The 26,630-nt window shown below is 45.9% G+C and overlaps 1 protein-coding gene across 6 annotated transcripts in view; it reads left to right on the top strand.

The window, feature by feature from the left end:
• The window catches only part of BIRC6 (baculoviral IAP repeat containing 6), a 2,386,688-nt gene that overhangs the window by 966,604 nt on the left and 1,393,454 nt on the right, over positions 1-26,630 (top strand). For all 6 annotated transcript variants that reach the window (XM_086926902.1, XM_086926900.1, XM_086926901.1 and 3 more), the window contains one exon: positions 13,217-13,354. In XM_086926902.1, the coding sequence (XP_086783028.1) occupies positions 13,217-13,354 (138 nt within the window). The remainder of the gene's footprint in view (positions 1-13,216; positions 13,355-26,630) is intronic.

The following is a 26,630-nucleotide window of genomic DNA, read 5'->3' as shown; positions in this document are numbered from 1 at the left end:
ACGCATGAGGTTGGCTATTCACCACGCATCTGGTTGGCAATTTACCACCACCACGCATCAGGTTGGCGATTCACCACCACCACGCATCAGATTGGCGATTCACCACCACGCATCAGATTGGCGATTCACCACCACGCATCAGATTGGCGATTCACCACCACCACGCATCAGGTTGGTGATTCACCACCACCACGCATCAGGTGGGCTATTCACCACTCAAAAATATCAAAAAAGGGAGTGAAGAGGTGGTGCAACAAGGCACCGCGGTGGGCTAATCCTCCTCTTATGAACGCTTAAATAATCAACAGAGACCACCTGAAACAAATATACAATACATATTCCGATGTTGTTGGAATACACTCAGTGTGTTAAAATACCCCTCACACACCAAAAGGGCCCTTGGTGTCATGCTTCATCATCGGGGTCTTCCCGCCCCCGCTGCGGGACGGGGCAGTGCTGCGACAAGCGGCTACGCCGGAGCACCTTTTAATTGTGAGTACTATGTGAGTGATGATGGAGTGAGTGTCAGTGAGGTCAGGAGTGATAGACAGTGAAATTAAAAGATACCTGGCCTGGTGTTTAGAAAAAATTATTTAATAGGCACTGGCTGGTATCGTTAAAAGGGTGAGGCGGAGGGCAAGATCGGGTTACTAGTCTTGCTCTCCTGTGTGGGTCAACATGTTTCGGGGCGGCATGCCCCTTCGTCAGGACCGGGTTGTATAGATCCCCCTGTCACTCACTAATGCGCTCCCACAGATAGAGAGTGTTGTGTTTGATCAATGTGTATAAATAATTTAAATACACGTGAAAAAAGCTCGATCAGTAATACTGATGATGTAAGCTTATTGAATGAGGAGACAATGCCCCATGAGCCAAGCTGGGCGAAGGGTATAGAGGGTCCAATCAACCCCCACACCTCAGTGCTTCCTCCTTCGTTACCACGGAAGCCACTGACGAAGGAGGAAGCACTGAGGTGTGGGGGTTGATTGGACCCTCTATACCCTTCGCCCAGCTTGGCTCATGGGGCATTGTCTCCTCATTCAATAAGCTTACATCATCAGTATTACTGATCGAGCTTTTTTCACGTGTATTTAAATTATTTATACACATTGATCAAACACAACACTCTCTATCTGTGGGAGCGCATTAGTGAGTGACAGGGGGATCTATACAACCCGGTCCTGACGAAGGGGCATGCCGCCCCGAAACATGTTGACACACACAGGAGAGCAAGACTAGTAACCCGATCTTGCCCTCCGCCTCACCCTTTTAACGATACCAGCCAGTGCCTATTAAATAATTTTTTCTAAACACCAGGCCAGGTATCTTTTAATTTCACTGTCTATCACTCCTGACCTCACTGACACTCACTCCATCATCACTCACATAGTACTCACAATTAAAAGGTGCTCCGGCGTAGCCGCTTGTCGCAGCACTGCCCCGTCCCGCAGCGGGGGCGGGAAGACCCCGATGATGAAGCATGACACCAAGGGCCCTTTTGGTGTGTGAGGGGTATTTTAACACACTGAGTGTATTCCAACAACATCGGAATATGTATTGTATATTTGTTTCAGGTGGTCTCTGTTGATTTTGGGCTATTCACCACCACACAGGTTGGGGATTCACCACCACCACGCATAAGGTGGATGATTCACCACCGCCACACATCAGGTGGGTGATTCACCACCACCACGCATCAGGTGGGCTATTCACCACCACCACACATCTAGTTTGTGACTCACCACCACCATTTATCTGGTTGTCAATTCACCACCACCACCATGCATCAGGTTGGCGATTCACCATCACAACCACGCATCAGGTTGGCGTTTCACCACCACACATCAGGTTGGCGATTCACCACCACCTCGCATGAGGTTGGTGATTCACCACCACCATGCATCAGTTGGCGATTCACCCCCACCATGCATCAGGTTAGCAATTGACCACCACCACGCATCAGATTGACAATTAAGCACCACCTCCACCACGCATCAGGGTGGCAATTAAGCACCACCACACATCAGGTTGGCAATTCACAACCGCAATGCATCAGGTTGGCGATTCACCACCACAACGCATCAGGTTGGCGATTCACCACCACAACGCATCAGGTTGGCGATTCACCACCACCACGCATTAGTTTGGTGATTCACCACCACCACGCATCAGTTGGTGATTAACCCCCACCATGCATCAGGTTAGCAATTGACCACCACCACGCATCAGGTTGACAATTAAGCACCACCTCCACCACGCATCAGGGTGGCAATTAAGCACCATCACACATCAGGTTGGCAATTCACCATCACCACCACCACGCATCAGGTTGTCAATTCACCCAGGTTGTATGACGTTTCAACGCATGCTTTTACCAGGCATGCCTTTACAACGCAGGTATTACAACGCAAGTCGTTACAACGACTTGCGTTGGGGGGCGCTGGATAGTGGAATAGTTTAATTTTCAATTCCAACCCCAGTCCCCGTGGATAGTAGGGAAGGTGTTGGATAGAAAATTAAACTATTCCCTATCCAACTGCACCCTCCAGCGAAAGTCGTAACGACTTTCGATGTAATTCCTGCGTTGCAATGGTAGTGCGTGGTAAAAGTTTTGTTGTAAACGATGTTCCCCAATCACCCCCACCACCATGCATCAGGTTGGTAATTCACCCCCACCACCACGCATCAGGTTGGCGATTCACCAGCACCACGCATCAGGCGGGCGATTCACCGCCGCCATTCATCAGGATGGCGATTCAACACTACCAGCTCGCATCAGGTTTGCGATTCACAACCACCATGAATCAGGTTGGCGAGTCACCACCACCACCTGCATTAGGTTGGGGCTTCACCACCACCACGCATCAGGTTGGTGATTCACCACCACCACACATCCGGTTGGTGATTCACCACCACCACGCATCAGGTTGGCGATTCATCACCATCTGACATCAGGTTGGCGATTCACCACCATGCATCAGGTTGGTGATTCACTCCCACCACCACACATCAGGTTGGCAAATCATCACAACGCATCAGGTGGGCGATTCACTACCACACATCAGTTTGGCAATTAACCACCACCACCACGCATCAGGTTGGCAATTCACCACCACGCATCAGATTGGCGATTCACCACCACGCATCAGGTTGGCGATTCACCACCACCAGGCATCAGGTTGGCGATTCACCGCCAGGCATCAGGTTGGCGATTCACCGCCAGGCATCAGGTTGGCGATTCACCGCCAGGCATCAGGTTGGCGATTCACCACCAGGCATCAGGTTGGCGATTCACCACCAGGCATCAGGTTGGCCATTCACCACCAGGCATCAGGTTGGCGATTCACCACCAGGCATTAGGTTGGCGATTCACCACCAGGCATCAGGTTGGCGATTCACCACCAGGCATCAGGTTGGCGATTCACCACCAGGCATCAGGTTGGCGATTCACCACCAGGCACCAGACTGGCGATTCACCACCACACATCAGGTTGGCGATTCACCACCACCACACATCAGGTTAGTGATTCACCACCACCAGGCATCAGGTTGGCGGTTCACCACCAGGCATCAGGTTGGCGATTCACCACCACTCATCAGGTTGGCGATTCACCACCACTCATCAGGTTGGTGATTCATGCAAGTGCCATGTTGAATGCTATACTAATGGGATACAAAACTTTGAATAAAATGGGATGAAGAGGTAGGGCCGTATTACAGAAAGTGCTCGGAGGCACAGTGGGCATGCCCCCCTGCTTTGTGAGCTCCAGGGGCATTTTGGTGCCCAAGCCCGTATTAGACCTATGGCACACTTTTGCGCCATGGTGCACCTTTCGGTAGGTGCTCCATGGGCTAACCGGAAAGTGTCCCTATTACAGAGACTGTGCCACCCTTAGGGTGTCTGCAAACTGGTGCTGCCCTGGGTGCAACGTATTCAAATAAAATGCGGAATGGCTGCTTCAAAACCGCTCTGTGTTTTACTGTGCAAGTGACAACCCTCTTCCTTTTGAGGAGGGATTTCAGAGCCTTTTGCAAGCAGGTGCATAAGGTAACCGTACCCCCTGCCCCCCTTCTCTGGGGCATGCTAATATTCCAGCAGGGGCTTCAGGTGCTTGTGCGGCCTCTTCTGGAATATTGAATATTGCTAGCGCAGTACTGACAACGCTTTTCCACATGTAGCACCAGCACTATCCGTGTTTCAGAAGGGGCTGTATAAGCGTCTGTGGCCCCTTCTATAATACCAAAGTGCCCGGGCGCACAAAGCAGGCACACATTCCTGTTGCGCTCCATAGCACTTTCTAGTTTACGTCTCACAGAGAGTATGAGTTGCATTGTCAAAGGCAGGTCTAGAACGCCAAAGGTGGCAACTTGTCTCATGTAGTCTCCGCATAATACAGTCCTTGATACCACAGTAGAGCTGTCTTTGTCTTAGTTGGGGCTAGCCAGGAAATGTGTCTTTACCACCCAAAGGATGCTTGAGATGTGCACTTGTCTGTTTTCCTGTGGCACATCTGCATACATTTGATCTAATATTGGGACTCTAATAGTTTCACATGCTTTGAACATTCTAGAGCAGAAGGGTACAACACTCACCCATGAAGGCAAGACACATGCCAGCTTTTGAGCACAAAAACCCCATCTTTGTAAGTGATTCCCTTTTAGATTAATCGTAAATCACATTAGCCCTCACTGATATTCTCAGATTGGGAAGGACTGAACTCCATTGGATCAGTATTTGATACAGCTAGAAGAGAACCGCAAGTGAAGGACCCTTCCGAGATCTCTTAGTTGCTATCACATTTGTTCAAAGCACATAAATGAAAGATACTAACGAAGGAAAACTAGCATTGTAGGTATGTATTTTGTATTGGTTTTTGGCTAGAATGACTAATAAAGTTTTCTGTAGTTGTATTCTTGTTTGTAGCAATTTTTCTAATGTATTTTAACTGCTGATTGCTCACCAGTGAATCTCCCCAGGCAGCAGACTGGATCGCGAAAACTCTGTGCAATTGCTCTTGTTCAGTGGCAGATGGCATCATCAGTGTCCATCATAACTACAGCCTGTATTCTGAAGGCAGTTTCTTTTTTTCTGTGGCCTTCCACACTGTTCTGGAACATTGTTCCTTTTGTTTTTAGTTCTCATGTTGAAGTTTTTCAAACTTCTGAGAAGACAGTGTGCCATGATGTCACCCTCCAAAACGGTTGGGTTCATGTTGTGCTATACATCACAAGCAGATGTTCCTCGTGTATTCTGACACAATCTACGTTTGGTGTCTCCGCACCAAACACAACTCCATATTCTTTGATAGATGGTCCTGAATGCTTCTGGCTGCCAACCCAGACAGTTAAAAACCAAACTTTGCACTCTCTTTGGTGCTTCTCTTTCTGTTCCAGATGGTTCTGAATCCCTCTGATGTGCCTTTGGACCCCAGAGATGCGGTGGGGCCCCAATTGAACTGCTGGCGGGTACTTTTCCGGGGCCGATGGAACCGTGTCAAGAGCCCATTCCTCCTCTTGTGGCACGTAATGCTTTTATTCCCATTGTCATTCCTCAAGTCCCCTGCTGCTGACTGCTAAATGACCTTGGCTAATTTCGGTATTTCACTCAAGACTCTGGTGGGTCCGGACAAACCAGATAAGATCTGTCTTTTGTTGGGCCATACAATTATAATGACACAACCTCGGTTTGAGGATGACAATTTTTTTCTGTTCCCTAACTTCAGAGGCAATACTCCAGGAGGATACCGGCCCTATTTAGATCTGACTCTGATGGTCTTCAAGTCATTAATAATGCTACTCGTAATAAAGACTACAGCGAGGCGGATAAATTGCTCCTCCCTGTTTACCCTGATGTGAATTTATACCTTTATCAGCAAAATACCAGTAGCTTAGGCACTTTACCAGAAACTAAACTGAATTTGCTCTTTTGGCCCCAGCTGAAAAAAAAAATGGTAGTATGAAGAGACACAGTGGTGCTGGATGTACTGTTGTCTACTGTGGAAATTAAGGCTAGCCTTTTGACTATGTTTGTGCAGCCTGGGCTATTAACTTTAGAGCTCTTGCTTTCTTTTATTGAAGCTTGACTGTTTCCCCTCATAGCTGCATGGTCCACATGCTCATGCACAGTAGTGAGTCACCCTATTGCTAAGACCTACACCAGGTGATCCGTTTTTATTTTTGACACAGCATCTGACTCCCAGGAGCCATATTATAAGAGGGAGTTAAGAAAAATTAACTTCATGGGCAAAAGAGTTCTCTCTTCAGTCAGCCTTTCACTCCAGTCCTTAAATACTTTTTACTTACTACACCTTTACCCTCTAGGAAATGGCGAGTGAGATTTAACCAACTCTTTTGGAGGATTCCTGGAATTTCTGGGCCCAGACTATACAGGACAGCCAGCAGGGCACAGTTTGAGATCCGGCCTGGAAACTGCAGATTGATTTGCTCTGTATATGGGTACCAATGTTGTTATCAGATACCACACTTGCATTCAACCCAATGGATTTTCTTGGGAAGTCTGAGTTTCGCTTATGTATGTGCCCGTCGATGGAGCCAAGCTGTTTGGTGGAAAAGCATAATTACTACTGCAGTGCTTCAAAGAAAGGAGGACTGCAGCTCTTTCTCTGGGACTACTTTCCCCCACTTGCCTATCAGAAATGTTGAGGGTACTAGTGGAGCCTTACAGTCCCTCCCAATAGCCTACTCCTTTCTTTTTTTGGGACTAGGTTACTGGTCTGGAACAAGGATCCTGTCTCCTTTTCTATTTTTTATTTTAGCCAAAAGTAAGACAAGCATTACATAAATTACATTAGACGTGTAGACAAAACATAGATCTATATTAACTTAAACCGTAGTCAAGAAAAAGAGATGACCATTAAATCAGATATAGGGGGAAAAAAATCCTAACCAAAGTTTTGAAAGAAACAAAGTTTTCCCAGAAGAAAATGAAAAGAAAAACAGGTGTGCATTTTTCATAGAGCCATTAGAGAGAAAAACGTAGATGAGCGGCGCCTTGTTACTCCCCTAGAAGATCGGTCCATATCCAATTGAATTTGAGCCAAGAGCGTGGGCATCTTGCTTTAGCCAAAGCGAGTTCCATCTCGTAGACCTGTCTGAGTAATACCCAGAACTCATTGACACTAGAGCTGACGTTATCTTGCCAGACTCTAGCGATGCATAAGCGGGCACATGCTATAAAAATTGTTGCTAGCAGACTTCTTATCACCAGCCGCCTCTCTTCTAATCCCCAGAAATATTTATTTCTCAGTAAGCTGGAAATTTGGGCCGCACTGAGAATACTGGAGACCCCTCTCCAAAACCTGTCACGCCTTGGACAGTTGGCAAACATAAGCCTGAGGTCTGCACCATACAGATGACATTTCGGACAGAATGATTTTTCGGAACATCGGGAGGCCCACTTAGATATAATCTCAGGTGTATAGTACAACTACTACCCGATGCTGTTGCAACTTTAAATTGACCATTGTTACCCCTTGGTCTAATACACCCATGGACTCCTTCATATCCTCCACCGTTATTTTAGCCTGGAGAACCCGACTTAATTTAGAAGCGATCTGTAAACCATTGTCACTGGCGTTAGCCAAAACTTTCTGATAGACTAGACCGATAGCCCCTCGGCCGAAGCACGTATATATTCAGACCAGAATTCCTGACTGGTTTGGCATTGTTAATAACTTTTTGCCTTGTGTGAAAAAGTCCCTAACCTGTAAATATTTAAAAATTTATTTTGCAACAGACCAAACTCATCTTTAGGTGAGACAAAAGAACGAAACCCCCTTCCATCATACAGTTGACCCAGCCGGGTAATACCCTTACATTTCCAGTCCCTCCCAATACTGTTCTGAAATACACTAGGCAACATAGGATTACCCCATAGCACCTTGTATTGATGCAACACCGGAAGCGAGTATTGCTTACAGATGTCTAGCCCGATCCGAATTATATCTTTAACTACCATAAACTTTACCCTCTTGTAGTAGTTAGGATCAGAAGTTTTATACAGCATAAACCTGACCGAAGGACCGTAGGCTAGCTGATAACATAGCAAAGTTGGCCCGGAGTCCAGCCTGCAGAGCAAACCACGAATCTGACGGATGAAGGAATCCCAGTGTTAAGCTTGAAATTGGGGAGCTTGAAACACCCTGGCACGCCTGTAAGCCCAAACAAAACTACCTATTACACTGTCCAATTTCTTACAAAAGGACCAAGGAACCCGCAGTGGTATAGAGCGAAACAAATAGAAAAATTTAGGGAGGATGTTCATTCTTATGGCGTTACACCTCCCGTAGTTGCTTAGCGGAAGCCGATGCCAACTGCGCAATTTAGCCGAAGCAGTCTTCAAAAGGGGGTCATAGTTTAATGTTACAATATCATCAACCTGACTACTGAGGCATACCCCAAGATAAGTTGCTGTTTGTGTGACACTTAATGTTGGAGGTAGGGCTTCAGATTGAAAGTAGACAATTGTCTGAGTTTTAGCTAGGTTCAACTTGTAGCCCGAAAAGGAGCAGAATGACGTAGCCTCTTGCGTAATATATGTAATAGCTGCACCAGGATTGGCAGAGAAAACTGCAATATCGTCAGCGTATCCCGTAACCTTAAGTTCCATGCCATTAAGGCTTACAGGGGAGATCCCTCCAATGAGCAACAAATACCTTGTGGCTTGATATAAAGGGCAAACAGCAGGGGTGATGATGGGCATCCCAGCCTTGTCCCCCGTTGGACATCAAAGGTAGCAGATGTCACGCCATTCAATTTGATTGTGGCGACCTGCTTCTTATACAGCTTCTGTACAGAAGAGATAAACCTGGGACCTAGGCCGAATAACATCATGGTAAGCCATAGAGCCTAAATGAAAAGGAAATGCAGTTCCTGAGGGGAGTGAGCAGGTCTCTTGTGAATTTCCCTCACAGACCCCGAAGGATGTCATGCTTCATCTTTGGGCTGTTCTCCTCGTTGGGCCGGCGCTGCAATGCCAGACGGGCTCCCGCGAAGGGGCCCTTTGCCGGAGATCTTTTAAGAGACGGCTGTTTGGTGCGTGAAGGTAAGTGGTCAAGATAGTGGAGTGAGTTTGTGAATTAAAATAGGTTTAGTGCTGCCCTATTTGGAACACATTTTATTCTTTGGTTGCACTCACCTAGCTAAAATACGTGGGTCCTATTTGGAATAGATGATCCTACAGGGTCTAGTCTGTGTATGTGGTCGACATGTTGATTGCCTTCTGCCCCTAACTGATCAATCGGCAATTCTTCAGGACCGGTAGCCAAGGGAGTCAAGTACTCCTAAACTATAACACTACCGCAAGGCCAGTGTAGAATACCGTATTTGTCACCAGCGATGCTTGGGATGTTCCAGTTTTGGCGACCTGGAAAGGTGAGACCTGAGGAGAAATATGAACTAGTGAATTCCAGAACGAACTCTGGAGAACAGTAATATCCATCAATGCAGCAGTGATTTACATGCAAAGGCTAGTTGTTGCCTCAAGGGTGATATTGTTGTATACACTGTGGGTGGGTAAGATAAAAACAAATGTGACTCTGTATACATCACGTTATATACTGTATACATCACGTTATAAACCATCATTACGAGTGCAATGTTATGACAGTGCTGACTTTCTAGATGGAATCAATCTATCAAAAGGACACAATATAAAAAGTTCATAGTGCACACAATATATGTGTTAATAAGCAATCCGATATTAGCGTGTTGCTCGTTTTTCACCCCCTGTGTTATGCGTTGTGAGCTTATACCACCGGAGTATCATAAACTGAATGGTGGTTAACATATGCCACCGGTGCGTACTTTATACACAACAACTTACCCCTGATAGTAGGGTCACAACCAGAAGGAATAGCCGAGAGAGCACCTTGTTGCTCCCCTCTGCAAAACAAATCACAAGAGACCGGCGGGCGGCCGTACGTGTACACACCTGAGCTCAGGTTAAAGTCTTACCTGTCTCTCCTTTCACACACCCTCAAAAGTGTGTGTAGCCATTAAAAGATACTTGTATATGGGTGGCGCGCAACTAGTGGCAATCCTACACCAGCTCTCGCTCCCATAGCTCTGCTCTCAAGTGCACAGGTTTTTGTGAATTTCACCATCGCGCACAGATCAAAAGCTTAGACCGTAGCGGCAGGCGGCCATATTTGTGGTATTATAGTAATGTCTGCATTCGAGTACTGCTGAATTTGAAAACTTTATTAAACCACTGCGCCCACTGTGCTAAGATTTGTTACTGTGATTTGTCATAGTGTAATTCCTCGAGGGGCTGCGGCCATTCTGCAGGGCAATATCTAGTAATTAGTCATTAAATTGTAGATATGACAAATGCAATGTCTTTTAGGTGAGTGTGTGTGACTCGTCTAATACTGTCAGAAGGTGCGATATATCATTATAAATGGCCAATATCGGTTGACAGTTTTTAGTGAGTATGTAAGGCACACAAACGTAGTGTGCGTCACCACTTCTATATCGGACAGATGTAAATACTTCACAATTGAAGAGAGTATGCTCATAGGGTGATCGGACAGACAGAAATATATGTTATAAGTAACACACTATATGGTATAGTGTCTGCTAGTTGCATCGAGATCATAGTACTGGACCCACTGCGAGGGGATATTGTCATTGAGTCCCCTTGTGTTAATTAAAATTTCCTTACTGATCCAAGGGAGGGATTCCAAGATGGTCCAGCACATGTTGTTAGTAGTGTGGTTGGCTTCTGTGAAATGGGTACACATCTTCGTATTGTTTTTCTTACACCGGATGTTACTGGAGTGTTCTGAGATTGTCATTTTTACGGGGCAGGTTGTTGTGCCCACGTACTTGAGATTACAGGGACATGTATTTAAATATACACAATTGCGCGTGTTACATTTTGTTTGTTCCCTTTGATACCAGGTGAAGGTATCTGTAAAGGTAACCGTTTTACCTGTTTTGGTTAATGGGCAAGCTATGCATTGACCATATGGATAGTGGCCAGTGACCCGTGGTAGGTTTCAAAGTTGATTTCTCATAGGTGACTTTTTTAGGTCTTGCTCGTATGAGTAGATTTTTTAGATTATTGCTTCTCCTGAAGGCGAATCTCGGGTCATAACCATACCCATCTGTTTATTAAGTTTGCATGAGACGTCAAAGGCGGCTATGGTAGTACCCATGTGGGCCATTGTGTCTCTACCAGGAACAAAGCCAGGCTTTTGCTCTGTACAAGCTTATGGACGAGAGGCACTAGAGGGGAAGCCAGAATCTTAGAGAAGGTTTTGGCGTCTGCATTAATTAAAGATGTCAGATGATAAGAACTTCTATCGTCAATCGGCTTCCCCTTTTTAGGGAATGCCACGATATTAGTTACTCATTGAGGCGAGAGCATTTCCCTTATTAGTAATGTCAGTACTCAACTAGTTTAAGGCTCCAGTCAAGTACAAGAACCTCATCCTCTTCTCTTGCTGCAGGTTCTGCCAAGCAGCTTTGGTTCCCTGTAGTCCTTCTGACCCTCCGGAACCGTCTAATTCCTGATGAGGGGAGAATTCAATATTGGTTTTCCGGCTGGTACTTTGTTACTTCAGACAAATGGGTATTACAGATTTTTCAATTTAGTTATGCCCTCTCTTTCTTAGCTACTCCTCCCAATATCTGCCTAAATTTAACCCAGACGTCTATGATCATGCCATTGTCATCTCCAGAGCGGTATAGATGTTGTTCGCCAAGGGCACAATCATGGTGGTGCCCCCTGGCAAACGTGCAAGGAGGGCTATTCCCAATATTTCTTGGTCCCTATGAAAGATAGCGGGGGGAGGTTTGCTGAGCCAATCTTAAACATTATCCTATTGAGCATATTTCTCTTAAAGAAGTTGAAAGCTGTGCTGCTGGATCAAGTTCTGTTGGCCTCGGACCCTGCTAACTAAACTGTGTCTCTTGCTTTGCAAAGCATGTACATCCTTGTGCTGGTCATGCAGTCCCACACATAGTACCTCAGTTTTGTAATTGGAATAAAACACTTCCAGTTCCACGTCCTGGTCTTCGGCCTTTACTTAATCCCATTAATGTTCACAAAGTTAATGTCTGTGGTTGTGACCGATCTTCAGAATGTCAGGGGTACATGTTTTCCCATACCTCAACAACTATTTCTAAAGGCGATCTCTCGCTCCGATAGTCTCTGACCAACTTCATGAAATTATCTTGTTGTCCACCCTAGGGGTTCTCAATCCCTAAGCCAAATTCCCATCTTCAGCCCTTTCCTAGCGTTCCCTTTTCAGGGCCTTTCTGGAAACGGTGGCTTCAAATGCCTTTGTACTCCAGCAATGAGTCTGGCACATTCTGTGTATTATCTTAGTGTTTGTCAAGCAATCACTCATTCCAGAACTGATAGTTCTGAGGCTTCTCCTTGCCTTGTGCATTCTGCTCATACCTCATGCCTATTGGCACATGCAGCTGTCCAATGGAACCTTGCCTTCAAAGGAACCCTCCACTGGGAGTGCCATTTGTGTTTCAGCTAAAGTGGCAGAGTATCATTGATCGTAGATGATGAAAGCCCACCTGGTGTGCTGCAAGCCATCCTTTCCTCAGACCGCGCATTGTCATGATGGATGCATTTCTGGACTGGGGGTGCCACCTTAGAGATCATGGTTGTCTTCTTACTGATGAAGCAGCAACATCATTTAATTATTTTAGATCTGCACTCAGGCAGGATTGCCCTCAACGGTTTCTTCCTTCTAGCAGGGATATGTTAGTCTAAGTCAATTCCTGACAAGCTATCCTACTATGTTCTGCTGCATTGGGCATGGCGGAGTGCTGACCCGTGCCCTCTGAAGTCTCTATGGCTATGGCGGTAGCTCGAACTTCACAGGATCTTTCTCACACTATCAGTCTCTCAATTTTTCAGTCATTCTCCCCTTCTCAGGGCACAGAATATGTCTTTGAGTAATGGTCCTCCCTTTGCAATGATGACACTCATATGTGGCTTCATGTCGTCCTATCTGGAGTGGGACATAGGCTAGCAACACCACCTTCCACTGTACAGTTGCTGTTGTAGACAGTTTTCTGAATCCACTCTTGTGCCTGGGGTGACTCGCAAGGTGAGAAATTAACAGTTAAAAGTATCCACCAGAAAAGGCTTAACTGAAGGTAATTACATAGTTGTAATCCAAGTTTCAGCCCACATTAACTGTTGTTGGCTTTTTTTTACTTTCTCAAGGTGTATTGGACATTCCTATGATTAGCTGGGTTGTTATGCTTGTATCTCGTCTACTGGATTATGTGGCCACTGTTGAAGATGAAGCAGCAACTGCTAAAAAGCCGCTAAACGGAAAAGAGAGGGAACGTTTTTTTTCAGGTATGTAGTAATTATATACTCATTAGAGTAGTTGCACGAGACAACTAACCCATATTTGATTTTACTTTCTGCAGAACAGTTTTAAAAGTGTATTACTTGTAAAGGGGAAAGTGGATTTCAAATGTTTTATATGCCCCAACTCCTTTGGTATATGGATTAGTCTCATGATAACCTGGGGAACATTTCTGTGTGTAGATAAAGTGTTTTTTCTGGAAACCTTCCTACAGCTAACCCCTTTTATGGATATGTAGCTTGCCCCCAGTATTGGAACTTTCATAGATTCCCATAGCTTGTATCATTCCCCGTCGTCAGAATGGGAGCCTCTGTAAATAAAAAATACCATAGCAGTAGGTCCAAAAGAGAAAGAAAGGCCTAGGCCTCATCTCATTTTGTAACATATCCACCTATTTTTGTAAAAGAGACCAAAAACATGAAACAACCAATCAGATTAACCACACCCCATAGAACCTTCCTGAGAGAGCCTCAGATTTTCTACCGCATGTTGTGCTAAGGGAGTCTCCTCTGAGCTCAGTTTTCTCTACAACTTTGGATTTCAGCTACTTTTTTCTTCAAAATATCAGATAAAGAGAAGAAGGCTTTATTTAAGGCATGTGCTACCTGTTCTAAGAAGAGGCTTTATGTAGAGGACAAGCATAAGGATTGTATTTATTGCTTGTACCCAGACCACAAAGCTACTGATTGTAAAATCTGCAAAAATTTCTCCACCAAGATACTGAGAGACAGGGAAGGAAGAATTTTGACTGGGCTACAGAAGATGGAGGTAATTTCTAGTGACAGGGAGGATTCCTCCTCAGCTTCTTCATCAAGGAGATCTAAGAAGAGGGATAGGTCTTCCCCTTCAACATCAACTGAACCTCCTGCTAAGGCCTCTCAAAAGACCTCTGATAGGTCTCATGGGCCCAGTCCCGCTAAATCTCTCCACCGAGGTGCTAAGGAGAAGGAGGGACTAGTGACTGAGGTAATTTCTACACAGAAGGTAACTCCAGTATCTTCTGTGTTTCTCCACCATCTGAGAAGACAAAAGGTTTTTAAAAAACAGCATCTTTACCTCAGGAAGGAAAATTGGACAAGAAAACCTGTTCGTCGACGACTGCTTCATCAGGTACGTCGACGACGGTTTCTAAAGGGCGTCAGGTGTTGATTATGGCTCCGTCGACGGTCCCGTCGTAGACGGCTTCATCGACTACAGCGTCAACGACGACTTCGATGACGCACGGTCCTGTTTCAGATTCGTTGAAGATATTAATAACCTCGACGTTGACGAGGATTACGCCGACGGTGGTGTCGACGACGATGGCGACGGCTACCATGACATCTCCGCGAAGAGTGACACCTTTGCCTTCGGCTTTACTTTTAGATGAAGACTAATCTGATGAGGAAGATAGTCCTTATGGTGATGCCTCCAGTCCTTCTAAGCTCCAGGTGAAATACCAGGACTCAGATTCTGATGACTATTATGAAGAACAGCGGCAACCCCCTCCTAGGGAAAGACCTCAAGAACAGTCTCAGCAGGGTATGGTTTCTATGCCTTCTTCCCTAATAAGTGACTTACAGATCATGTTGATGGATTACATGAGGCGATTTCCATCCCAACCATCTGAATCCATGCAACCACTCCGCAGCCATTGCCTCTTCCTTCGACTTCTACGGTTCAACCATCAGAGCCGGAACCTTTGGAGGAACGGCAAAGTATCGCCACGGGGCAGGCTAATGCGGTTGATGATGATGATGATGACGATGATTCCTCAGGGGATGACCGGAATGTAAGAGGTCCCAAACCCGGATAGAGAATGGGACAACCATAATATACCAGATCCCGCTTCACCTGTACCGGATCCTGTGGATTCTCTTCCAGCAGACATCAGAGGTTTTCATAATCTTATGGAGAGAGTTTCAAAAAGATTTGGTCTTCCTGTTCCGGTGGTTCAATCAGACTACTTTCCCTTTGACTTTAAAGAGCCTTATAGAAAATCCATTCGCTCTATTCCCATCATAGAGCATATAAGGACTGAAGATATGAAGGTTATGCAGTCCCCAGCTACTGTTATCCCTGTTCTACCGCGGCTGGAGAAAAAATATAAGGCTCCTGATGGTAGTCCTGCTTGCCTGGTTAGCCAACCAAGGCCTGACTCAGTAATCTCCCAGGCGGCTCAGAGAAAGCCAAAGAACCCATTGGCTCCTCTTGCCTCACCACCAGACAGAGAAGGCAGGTGCCTTGACAATGTGGGCAAGAGATTATCTTCAATGTCAGCCTCCTGGTTCGAGCCTCCAATGCACTGGCAATTTTGGGACGATATGATTGCCAAATGTGTGTGATTTGGCTCCTTTCATTCATCAGTTACAGGATACTTCAAAGGCGGATACAAAGAAAATCCTGGAGGAGGGGGAGTGATCTTCCTCAGAGATTATTGATTGTGCCATGGACATTGTCACAACTGCTTTTCGTGCCTTGGCAGGTTCAGCTGTCCTAAGGAGGCAAAGTTGGCTTCGGGCTACCTGGTTTCGCCCTGAGGTACAAAATAAGATTTTGGACCTGCCATTTGATGGGGACATGCTTTTTGGTAAGCATATAGACGACGCCCTACAGGACATTAAAAAGGACACGGAAACAGCTAAGTCCTTAGGCACATTGCAATATCGCAAGGTACCTTTCCGAAGGGCAAAAGGGAAAGGTTTTTCAAATGACAGAGGAGGATACCAACAACGCTACTCCTCCTATTCGCAATCTTCGCAGACTTACAAGCCTCAATACTCTCTACTCCAGGGCCAGTCGGCGTCTTTATCTCGCCAACCTGCAAGAGGTTGTCAGGGGCGTCAAAGGAGAGATTCATCTAAACGTCAATAGCGGCCTCTCGGCTCTGTCTGCTGTTCCTCCACCCCTGGTAACATCAGTACGGGGCAGGATTTCACACTGTCTGCGCAGCTGGAAGATCATATCGGTGGGTCCTCAATATTGTACAATTTGGCCACACATTGGAATTCCAAGACCTCCCACCTTCCAGAGCTCCTTGCGCCACTGAATCAAAACATTTACAGCTTCTGTGACTCGAAGCCCACCAACTGCTCATCAAGGGAGCAATAGAGCCTGTGCCTCTATCTGAAAAAGAAGGGTTCTATTCCAGGTTTTTCCTGGTTCGCAAGACGGAGGAGAAATGACGCCCAATTTTAGACCATAGGGAGCTCAACACCTATCTCATAAAACTATCATTCAGGATGGTATCCCTTCAGGATATTTTGCCCCTTCTCAATCCAGGAGATTATATGGCCACTCTGGATCTAGAGGATGCATATTTTCATGTACCGATCCACCCAGCGCACAGACGATACTTAAGCTTCACAGTAGCCAAGAGCCATTTTCAATTCAAAGTCCTGCCTTTCGGGCTCAGATCCGCTCCTCGGATTTTCATGAAGGTTTTAGCCCTGGTGAGAGCGTTTCTCAGAATCTCTAGAAGTATTTCCCTACCTAGACGATTGGTTGATAAAAGCTCCATCTTCTCAAGCAACTACAAGAGCAGTCACAAGTTGCATTCAACTTTTCGAGCATCTGCGTCTATAACTCAACGGGAACAAATTGGTCCTTATCCCATCCAGGTCGGCCAAATTCCTAGGTTCCATTCTCGATACAAGATGCTGCAAGGCTTTCCCATCGGAGGAAAGACATTCTCTCAGCTCGTCAATTGCAAAGGAGACGGTCTCTATCGGTCCATCTGTACAAATCGCTCCTCGGATCGATTTCATCCTGCATACCCTTAATTCCGCATTGCACACTACGTATGCACCCGTTGCAGGAGCAACTGGACAGACAATGGCACCAGGCGGAAGGCTCATTAGACAACAAGATAATGGTCACTCCTCTCATGAGAAAGGCAGCTGATTGGTGGACGGACAGAGACAATATCTCAAAGGGTCTTAGTTTCAAGATTTCTCCATCTCCCTTGGTTCTGCCCACAGATGCCTTGCTGGAAGGCTGGGCAGCTGTTTTACAAGACCTACAAGTGAGCGGTCATTAGACGCCCGAGCAGCGTACTTTCCACATCAATCTTCTGGAGCTCAAGGCTATTCATTTAGCTTTGCAAGCTTTCCTTCTGAGAATTCTGAAATCCACCGTACTGGTTCGTATGGACATGCATTATGTGAACAAGCAAGGCGGGACAAGATCTCGAGTTCTTTCAAGGGAGGCCCAAGAGATATGGGAATGGGCAATTCTCAACCGAGTTTCTCACAGCAGAACATCTTCCAGGTACGCTCAACACAATAGCGGATACCCTAAGTCGTATTAAATCAGTCTGTCATGAGTGGGAACTGGATCAAGACACTCTTGAAGAAGTCTTGACATGTTGGGGCACTCCGTCCATAGACCTATTTGCAACCCCAGACATCGGGAAATGCCAGTTCTATGCAAGCAGGGAGCACCATCGCGGCTCATTGGGGAATGCTCTTTAGATAGCCTGGTCAGGCGCATTTGTTTACTCCTTTACTCCTTTCCTCCAATTCCCCTGATTCCGAGGCTAATCAGGAAGCTCAAGAAGGAACCCTGCAAAATGATTTTGATCGCACAAGCGTGGCCCACCAATTCTGGTTCACAGAGCTTCTCCTGCTCTCTCAGGATCAGCCAATTCGCCTACGGCCCATTCCATCTCTCTTGACAATGTCCCAGGCCCAAGTGTTGCATCCGGACCCGAGCTCATTCCAATTGACAGCGTGGCTCCTGAGCACCGGGAATTCCAGAGTTTGAATATCCCTCAGGAGTGTAAAGAAATATTATCTCAAGCCTGTGCACCTAGTATGAATAAGACCTATTGCGCGAAATGGAAACGTTTCTGCTTATGGTGCCACAGACAGAATCTCCATCTGTTCTCTTCAGCTCCTCACCAAATATTGCCTTACATTCTTTCTCTAGCTAAGTCAGGCCTGGCACATTCCTCCATTAAGGTATACCTGACTGCTATCTATAGATTCAGGCGGACAGCTTCAGGCCCTTCTCTCCGGTCCGCAAGGATTATCAAACAATTCCTGAGAGGTCTTTTCAAGGCTTTCCCTCCAGTTCGGCCTCCGCCTCCAATCTGGCTGCTCAATTTGGTTCTGGCTCACCTCATGAGACCTCCATTTGAGCCTATTCACAGAGTGGATCTAAACTTTGTATCATGGAAAGTGGCTCTCCTTTTAGCCTTGACGTCGCTAGAAGGATTAGGGAACTGCAAGCTCTTACCATTATGGAACCTTTTTTACAGTTCAAAAAAGACACTAGTGCTAAGAACAAATCCGAAATACATTCCAAAGGTCCCTTCGAATTTCTATTTGAACGAACCTGTGGTTCTGAAATCTTTTTTCCTTCAACCTACATCTCCAGCAGAAAGGTCTTGGCATTCCTTGGATGTCCAAAGATGTCTAAAATGTTATCTTGAAAGGACAAAAGGTTTCAGGTAGTCCTCACAGCTTTTGTGGCTTACAGTGCTCCTCGAAAAGGTTTTCCTCTTTCAAAACAAGGAATTTCCAGTGCTATTCATTGCCACCAGGCGGCGGGTAAGCCGCTAGAAAGACATGTACGAGCTCACTCCACGAGATCAGTCTCATCCTTTGCTGCTCTCTTCGCTGGAGTTCCTATCAAAGACATTTGTAGGGCAGCTACATGGAACAGTGCCCACAGGTTCACAAAGCATTACAGCTTGGACTCTTCCACAAGGGATGAAGCGGCAGTTGGACAAGCGGTCCTGAGGAATCTCTTCCAATGAGCGGTGAGCTTTCCCTTCTATCCCTCCTTCCTATGATTGCACATTTTGTATCTGATAATGTTTACTGACTACTGTTTCAATGGCTTTTGCTTTTTATGACAGTATGGATACTAATGTATTTTGATGCATATATTACAAAATGTCCTTTGTGATTGCTTACTGCTAGCTATTCTGATACAAGCTATGGGAATCTATGAAAGTTCCAATACTGGGGCAAGAAAACAAGTTACTTACCTGTAACTTTGGGTTCGAGGCATATAAGCTGCAGATTCTACAGTTTGCATTAGATCTCCACCTGGTGTTGGGCTCGGATGATTGCATGTTGTTTTCGTCTTGGAAGAAGTCTTTGTAGTCACGAGATAGGTGACTCCTCCCTTGGACGATAGTGCGCATGGGCATCAGCTCCATCCTTAGATTGTTTTTTCCGCCACTGGGTTCGGATGAAACTTTTCCGCTCTGGTTCGAATTATACTTTCTAAGTACTTCGACGCGGAAAAACTTTACCAAACTTTGACAAACAACTTTCGACATCAACAATAGTCGACTCCACTTAATCAGCTCGATTCCGGTCGTCGATGCGGGTCGTTGGGCCTATCCACGGCGTGAGGCCTACACCTCATTGAAAGGACGCCATTCAAGAAATGCCCCGAGTGTGGAGCGAAGTTCCCACACAGTGAACAGCACGAGGTCTGTAACCTGTGCTTGTCGCCAGAACCCGACGAATCCAGCTGCACAACTTGTGCATCCTTTCGATCCAAAAATACAATTCGAGATCGGAGGGCCCGCCGACGCGCCATGCAGAGATCGGCTCCGGAACCCGTGGATATCTTTGACGAGGAGGTTCCGCTCGTTCCAGAAGAAGATTCAGACGATCTCCAGATTGTATCCGAGGTAGACGACTCCGATGACTCCATACCTTCGGGTCAGCGCGTGAGTACCTCTGCCCCTTACACAGCACCCACAATAAAATCGAAGGCAAAGGTCAACACTCTTCCTCCGGGGCCCAGTTGAGACCGAAAAACAACTTCGAAAGCCCCGCCATCGAGCCCGGCTCCAAAGAAAACACTCAAACCTTCTGGTAGCTCCTTACCGAGCAAGCCGCATGTGCCGATCAAGCCAACTCCCTCAGCACCGAAACCGAGAGAAGTCCCGGCTCCGAAACAGTCGACTTCGAAAGACAAAAATATGAAGCCAGCGACCGACGCATCAAGGCCGACCAGACCAGCTTCAACTCCGAAGACCATAGCTTCGGTACCGAAAACAACAAGGCCTGATTCCGAAGCGCCCAAGCCCCCGAAACAGGCTACGACACCGAAAACAACACTTGCGGTGCCGAAATCAACGCCAAAGGACATCACAATTACTCCTAAGGCTAAAGACAAGCAGCAACCACGTTCGAACCTGAAAAAAATCGGCGCCAACAAAGGTTCCTCAAGGAGAAGACCTTTTCCAACCTGATCCTCTGCAAAAGAAGTTCTACATTGACCCAAAAACAGGTCATGTGACTGCTACACCATACAGGAAAAGGAAATCAGACACAGCACCTTCATCAGTAGTACCTGTGAAGAAGGACTCTGCCACATCTCCCATGCAACCTTCTTCTCCTCTCCTTCCTTCTCCTTCATCTCCTATTCCTCCTACCACTTCATCTCACAGTTCTCCTGAACACTCACCTCATCATTCTTCAACATACACACACCTACAAATGATGACGAATACAGTGTAGTTGGAGGGTTAGACCCAGATGAGCCTTTCCCCTATGATCCAGATTGGGAGTACCCAAGCCCACAGCATGTACCAGATATTCCTGATCCACATTCATACCCCTCAAATCCTTCTCCACCAGCAGATAATATTAGTTTTGGGCACTTAATAAATAGGGCTGCCGTCTATCATGGGGTCACCATGCATTCAGATGAGGCAGAGGAGGATTTTCTATTGGACACTTTTGAGCAATCCCAAAAGTCTGTGCAAATACTGCCAATGATTAAGGGAGTTATCAAACATGCTCCAGAAGTGTTTAAAGATCCTGTAAGAGCTAGGATCATAAACCCAAGAATGGAAAAGAAAAGAAATACAGACCTGCTCCTGGGGATCCAGTATATATTAAGTTGGCTACCCTTAGACTCCCTAGTAGTTTCAAACGCTAGGAAAAGAGCAAATTCACAAACATCAGGTGAGGCACCACCGCCTGATAAAGAGTCAACAATCATTGATGCTTCAGGAAAAAGAGTTAACTGCACAAGCTAGTATACATGGCGTATTGCTAACACTCCGGCCCTTCTGGCAAGATACGACAGGGCTCATTATGATCAGCTAGAGAAGCTCTTAAAACATCTACCTGACCAGTATAAGACACAAGCAGAGGACCTCATACAAGAGGGTAAACTCGTATCAAATGCCTCAATTAAATGTGCACTAGATGTGGCAGACACTGCATCCAGAGCGATTAACACTAGTGTCCTTCTTAGACGCCACTCGTGGCTACGGTTTTCAGGGTTTAAGCAGGAGGTGCAAACCACTATTTTAAACCAACCATTCAATCAACAACAATTGTTTGGTCCAGAAGTAGATACAATACTTGAGAAAATGAAGAAAGACACTGACGCAGCCAAGTTTATGGGAGCTCTGCAGTCTACCCAAACAAGAAGCTCCTTTTGTTGCTAATTCTACAGAGGAGGTTCCAAACAACCTGGAGCAGACAATTCAGCCTCCTTCAAAACAAATTCACAAGCATCCTCTTAATAAAGGATACTTTAGAGGAGGTTACAGAGGTAACAACAATAAGGGAAGAGGTTGAGGTAACAACAACAATCGATCCTCTTCCACCACTGGACAGTGACTTGCTTCAACTCCCCCAACAGCATATCACAATTCCTACCAGTCTGGAACTCCATCACAACAGACAAGTGGGTGAGACAAATTATCCAGTCTGGCTACTGCCTGGAACTTATAGCAACCCCCCCCCCCCCCATATACCACCCAGACAGCGCCCAATGTCCACAGAACATCTAACGCTGCACAATAAGTTCTCCCATTGCTGCAAAAAGACGCAATAGAGCTAGTTCCGTTACAACATCAAGGAACGGGGGTTTACTCACTCTATTTCCTAATACCCAAAAATGACGGAACACTAAGACCAATCTTAGACCTAAAACCGCTCAATCGCTATATGCATTTTGATCATTTTCACATGATAACGTTACAACAAGTGCCTTCTTTGTTGCAACAAGGCGATTTCCTCACTACACTAGACCTCAAAGACGCCTACTTTAACATTCCCATACATCCTTCTCACAGGAAGTATCGAAGGTTTGTACTAGAAGGACAACATTATCAATTCAAAGTCCTTCCATTCGGGGTCACAACCGCACCAAGAGTGTTTACCAAGTGCCTGGCAGTAGTAGCAGCACATCTCAGAAGACAACATATTCATGTCTTCCCATACCTAGACGATTGGCTCATAAAAGCCAAAGTATTCAAGCAATGTGTCAAGCACACATCCCAAACGATTCAAACTCTGCACTGCTCTGGCTTTACAATCAACTATACAAAGTCACATCTCCAGCCCTCTCACGTACATCAGTACCTAGGGGCTACCATAAACACCAACAAAGCTCCAGCTTATCCCACTCCAGCCAGAATAAAGAGCATTCAAGCCTTAGTTGCAAAATTTCACGACCAACACTCTCTTCCAGCCAGAGTGTTCATGCAATTAATAGGCATGATGGCATCTTGCATTTTGATCGTACCATATGTAAGACTGCAAATGCGCCCTTTGCAGGAATGTCTAGCACATCAGTGGAATCAGGCACAAGCACAACTAACAGACCTGGTGTTGGTAGACAGCCGCACACATCGATCTCTGCAATGGTGAAACACCAAAACCCTATCCAAAGGGCGGCCGTTCCTAGAACCAGTTCCACAGATAGTGCTGACAACAGATGCATCCCTGAGAGGATGGGGAGCACATCTGCTTCACCGCACAACTCCGGGACGATGGACCGCTCAGCAAAAGGCACTTCACATCAACCACCTAGAATTGTTAGCAATATTTCTAGCACTGAAGTCATTTCAAGTGCACATAAAAAACAAAGCTGTCTTAATCCGAATGGACAACATGACTGCCATGTATTACATACAAAAACAAGGAGGCACACATTCATTGCAACTGTCCCAACTCGCACAGCAGATTTAGAGATGGGCCATTCCTCAAAACATATATCTGCTTGCACAGGGGTGTGGAAATTTGTCAAAAATCTACTTGGCCAATGGACAAAATTTTACAGAAATCTACTTGTCCTGGGAAGGTATCTGCTTGCCCCACTTATTTCATAAATCACTAAGGTGGGTCTGCACGGCGAGAACCTGCACTGTAATCAGTGCAACATACTGTGCAACATTATTTCAAGCACAAGTCCAATTATGCAGTGCATGGTCATGCATCCTTAAATGCAACTGTTGTACAGTATGTGCGTGGATGTGTCAGTTTGCACTGCACCCAATTATCAACCAGTATGCATGTGACAACATTTCAATGGTAGAGACTGGTGTTCGCCATCCTAGGACCAACTCATAGCTGTCCAGCTTTTAAAAATACTCACATGTGAACATGATATGATAAACGTGTGGATGGGAATAACTGCACTTTTTGGCAGAGCATATGAACGATTCATGGGCCAGCCAACATTGCGTGGCAGAGGTGCTGTGGTCCACTGAGGCAGTATCCACAAGTACACAAGAGGCAGTAATGGGCAGTTAAATCAATCACACCATTTACATTCCTGGGCAGGTGAGGTGTGATTATACTATTGTGCACTCACTGCTAAATCTCCACATTCTTCTCCCACACAAGGAGCATTTGCCGTGCAGGCAGTAGCAACAGGGTTCTCTTGTGCACAGTAGTGCTATAGTAATGGCACCAGAAGAGTAAGCTCCCTAAACATGAGTAGGTGCATCTCCGCAATAGATGTGCAAGTTTGTCTCACTTAGATTTGTGAAGTAGTCACTTTTTTTCTTTCAAATCCGAGTCTCTGCCACTGGTTTCTCTCCTTCCAATGTCCCCAACCCCCCACCTACCCACCCAGATGTGCCTGTTATCTTCTGTAAAAATCCTGTAATTCTGTTGCCGGATGCTGACATACGAGTATTGGGAAGCCTGCTGAAAGAGGTTTTAACGTTGCAGCAACTTGTGCAATCAGTGTGTTTTTTTTCAGAAGCTGAGCGTTCTGATGGTCTATGGGATGTTGCGGGGATATTTCGAAATGGGAACATGCATGCATAAAGAAGGCACAAAGTCAGGCACCCAAGAAAAACACTCCTTGTCAAATCATGTAGAGATAGAAAAACAAGCCTTTATGTCTACATAGGACGAATGCTCATACAGGTGGCAGTGTCACTTTTCCTTGGATCTGGTATGGGTTCATTTTTACTGCTGACGTAACTGTGCAACAGAAATGCAACAATACAGCGGTTGCATAAAATTAAGGTGGAAATATTGTACAATTTCACGCAGTTGTCAATAAAACGTGATTGTGAGACCTATAAATGTACATTCTGATAATTTCTACTTTATATTGAACTAGCAGCCCGTCCTGACCTTGTCCGGGCGCATTCAGGTTTAAGGGCCCCCGCCCGCCCCGGCCCTCGCCCGCCCCGACATTGTCCGTGGGTCCCCTGGAGTAGCAGCCCATCCCGACCTTTGCTTCAGGGCCCCCGCCTGCCCCGACATTGTCCGTGGGTCCCCCGGAGCCTTACCTCATCCGCCCAACCTCTCCGCGCTCCTGAGTTCACCGGTCCGCCGCTCCTCGACGCTCCTCCCGCCTGTCTGCCGCTCCTCCCAGCCTGTCCGCCTCTCCTCACCGCTCCTCCCCGCATGTCCGCCGTTCCTCCCCGCGCTCATGTCCGCCGTTCCTCCTCGCGCTCCTGGACATCGCTCCTCCCCGCGCTCCTGATGTCAGCACGCACGTCGCGACTGGCGCTACTTCCATGGGACTATTTTTTTTTTTTCTCGTAAATTTTTTAAATAACGTATATTTTTTACATTTATATAGCCTATGTCCATCTGCACACCCTGACAATTTCAACAATGTATCGGGTGTGTGGATTGGCGCTGTGGTTCCAGAGTTTACCCGCCTCAAAGGTTCAAAGTTCTTCCTTTATAATAGTAGTATAGATTTGGTTCGGCAATTTTTGCCATTTTTAATCGTTGTAAATGACAGATGGTCCCCCACAGATGGCAGGTCCTGTGTACATGCGTGATTTATAACAGAGCCATTCTAATAATGAGATTCTACAGCTGAGACGTTTTCCTCATAATTTACCACATAACGATGCTATACCTCATATTTTAACAAAAATGTTGATTCTAGCTCAACCTGATCAAAAGTTTCTAAAAAAGAGGGTAACCCATCCTGCCACACAGTGAAAAGCTCATTACAAGTAGTGACTGGTCACTTTTTCATTGCTATTGCTGTATTTGGGTGTTAATCTGAAAGTAATAAGGCAAAACATTTATACTGACAGGGTTTACATATACTAATGTTAAAAAAAATGAAGTAATACGATAAACAAAAATGTGCTACCTTCTGCTACATAATTCAATTTTTTTGTGACCACATAATTCAGTCAACCCTGCTGCATACTTTAGACCTTCACTGCTGCTTCATCACAGCGGCTCTGTTTATTTAGCACAAACTGCCAGAGCACTTTGCATGATGGGTGGTGGTTTACAGTAGGTACATGAGACGAGAAATGCAACCAAATAGAAGTACAGGCTGACAGGAATGTGCCCAAAATGTGGAGAATAACCGGTTTCTTGCCAGATTAAGCCTGTAAAATTGACAATGATGTGAGACTTTTCCTCTGCTGCAGTAGCAAGATTAGGAAATAAAGTGGGGGCGCTAATTAAGCGAGAAGCAGTGGAGGGAAGGTGGAGGCAATGGAATAAGGAAAAGGCAAGCAAGTCGGTGGGGGATGGTATTAGGAACGGAGACCCCAGGACGTGGACATTACGATGTTTCAAACGCCAGGAGTGCCCCACGTTTTAGTGAGCTGTGTGAAATACGCTGCACACATAACATTGCCTGGAAGACAAAGATACTTTCTGCCTGCTTCATTATGTGCCGTTTCCTTTATTCAAATTTAGCTTTATTGTTTAACCCCAGGAAAAAGATGCAGTTTAAAAAAATGTTTCTATTTACCGCGCACGCATAAACTTGCAAAGCTGCCTTTTCTGTAAGCCTGCCAGGTGTTAAAGTTTGCTCCAAGCCCCCGAATGCGGCCTCGTCCATAAAAGCAGCCTGACAAACTAAAGATCAATGTCTCTAAATAGAGACTCCATTAGTTGTGTTTTCACTTGTTATCAACGCTGGTGGCATTGTTACATTGCAATAGGCGCCTCATTGTTCAGCCGATGGCAGTGGAGAAGTTCCTGCCTTACTTGAAATTAACATGCCACACATTTGACCCTGCCCCCACGCCCACTGATACCAGACCATTCCATGCAGCATCACAGTTAGCAT

Source organism: Lissotriton vulgaris, chromosome 6, assembly GCF_964263255.1.
Source record: "Lissotriton vulgaris chromosome 6, aLisVul1.2, whole genome shotgun sequence".
Classification (NCBI taxonomy): Eukaryota; Metazoa; Chordata; class Amphibia; order Caudata; family Salamandridae; genus Lissotriton; species Lissotriton vulgaris.
Note: the sequence above shows the minus strand (reverse complement) of the source record. Positions and strands in the feature narration are given on the sequence as shown.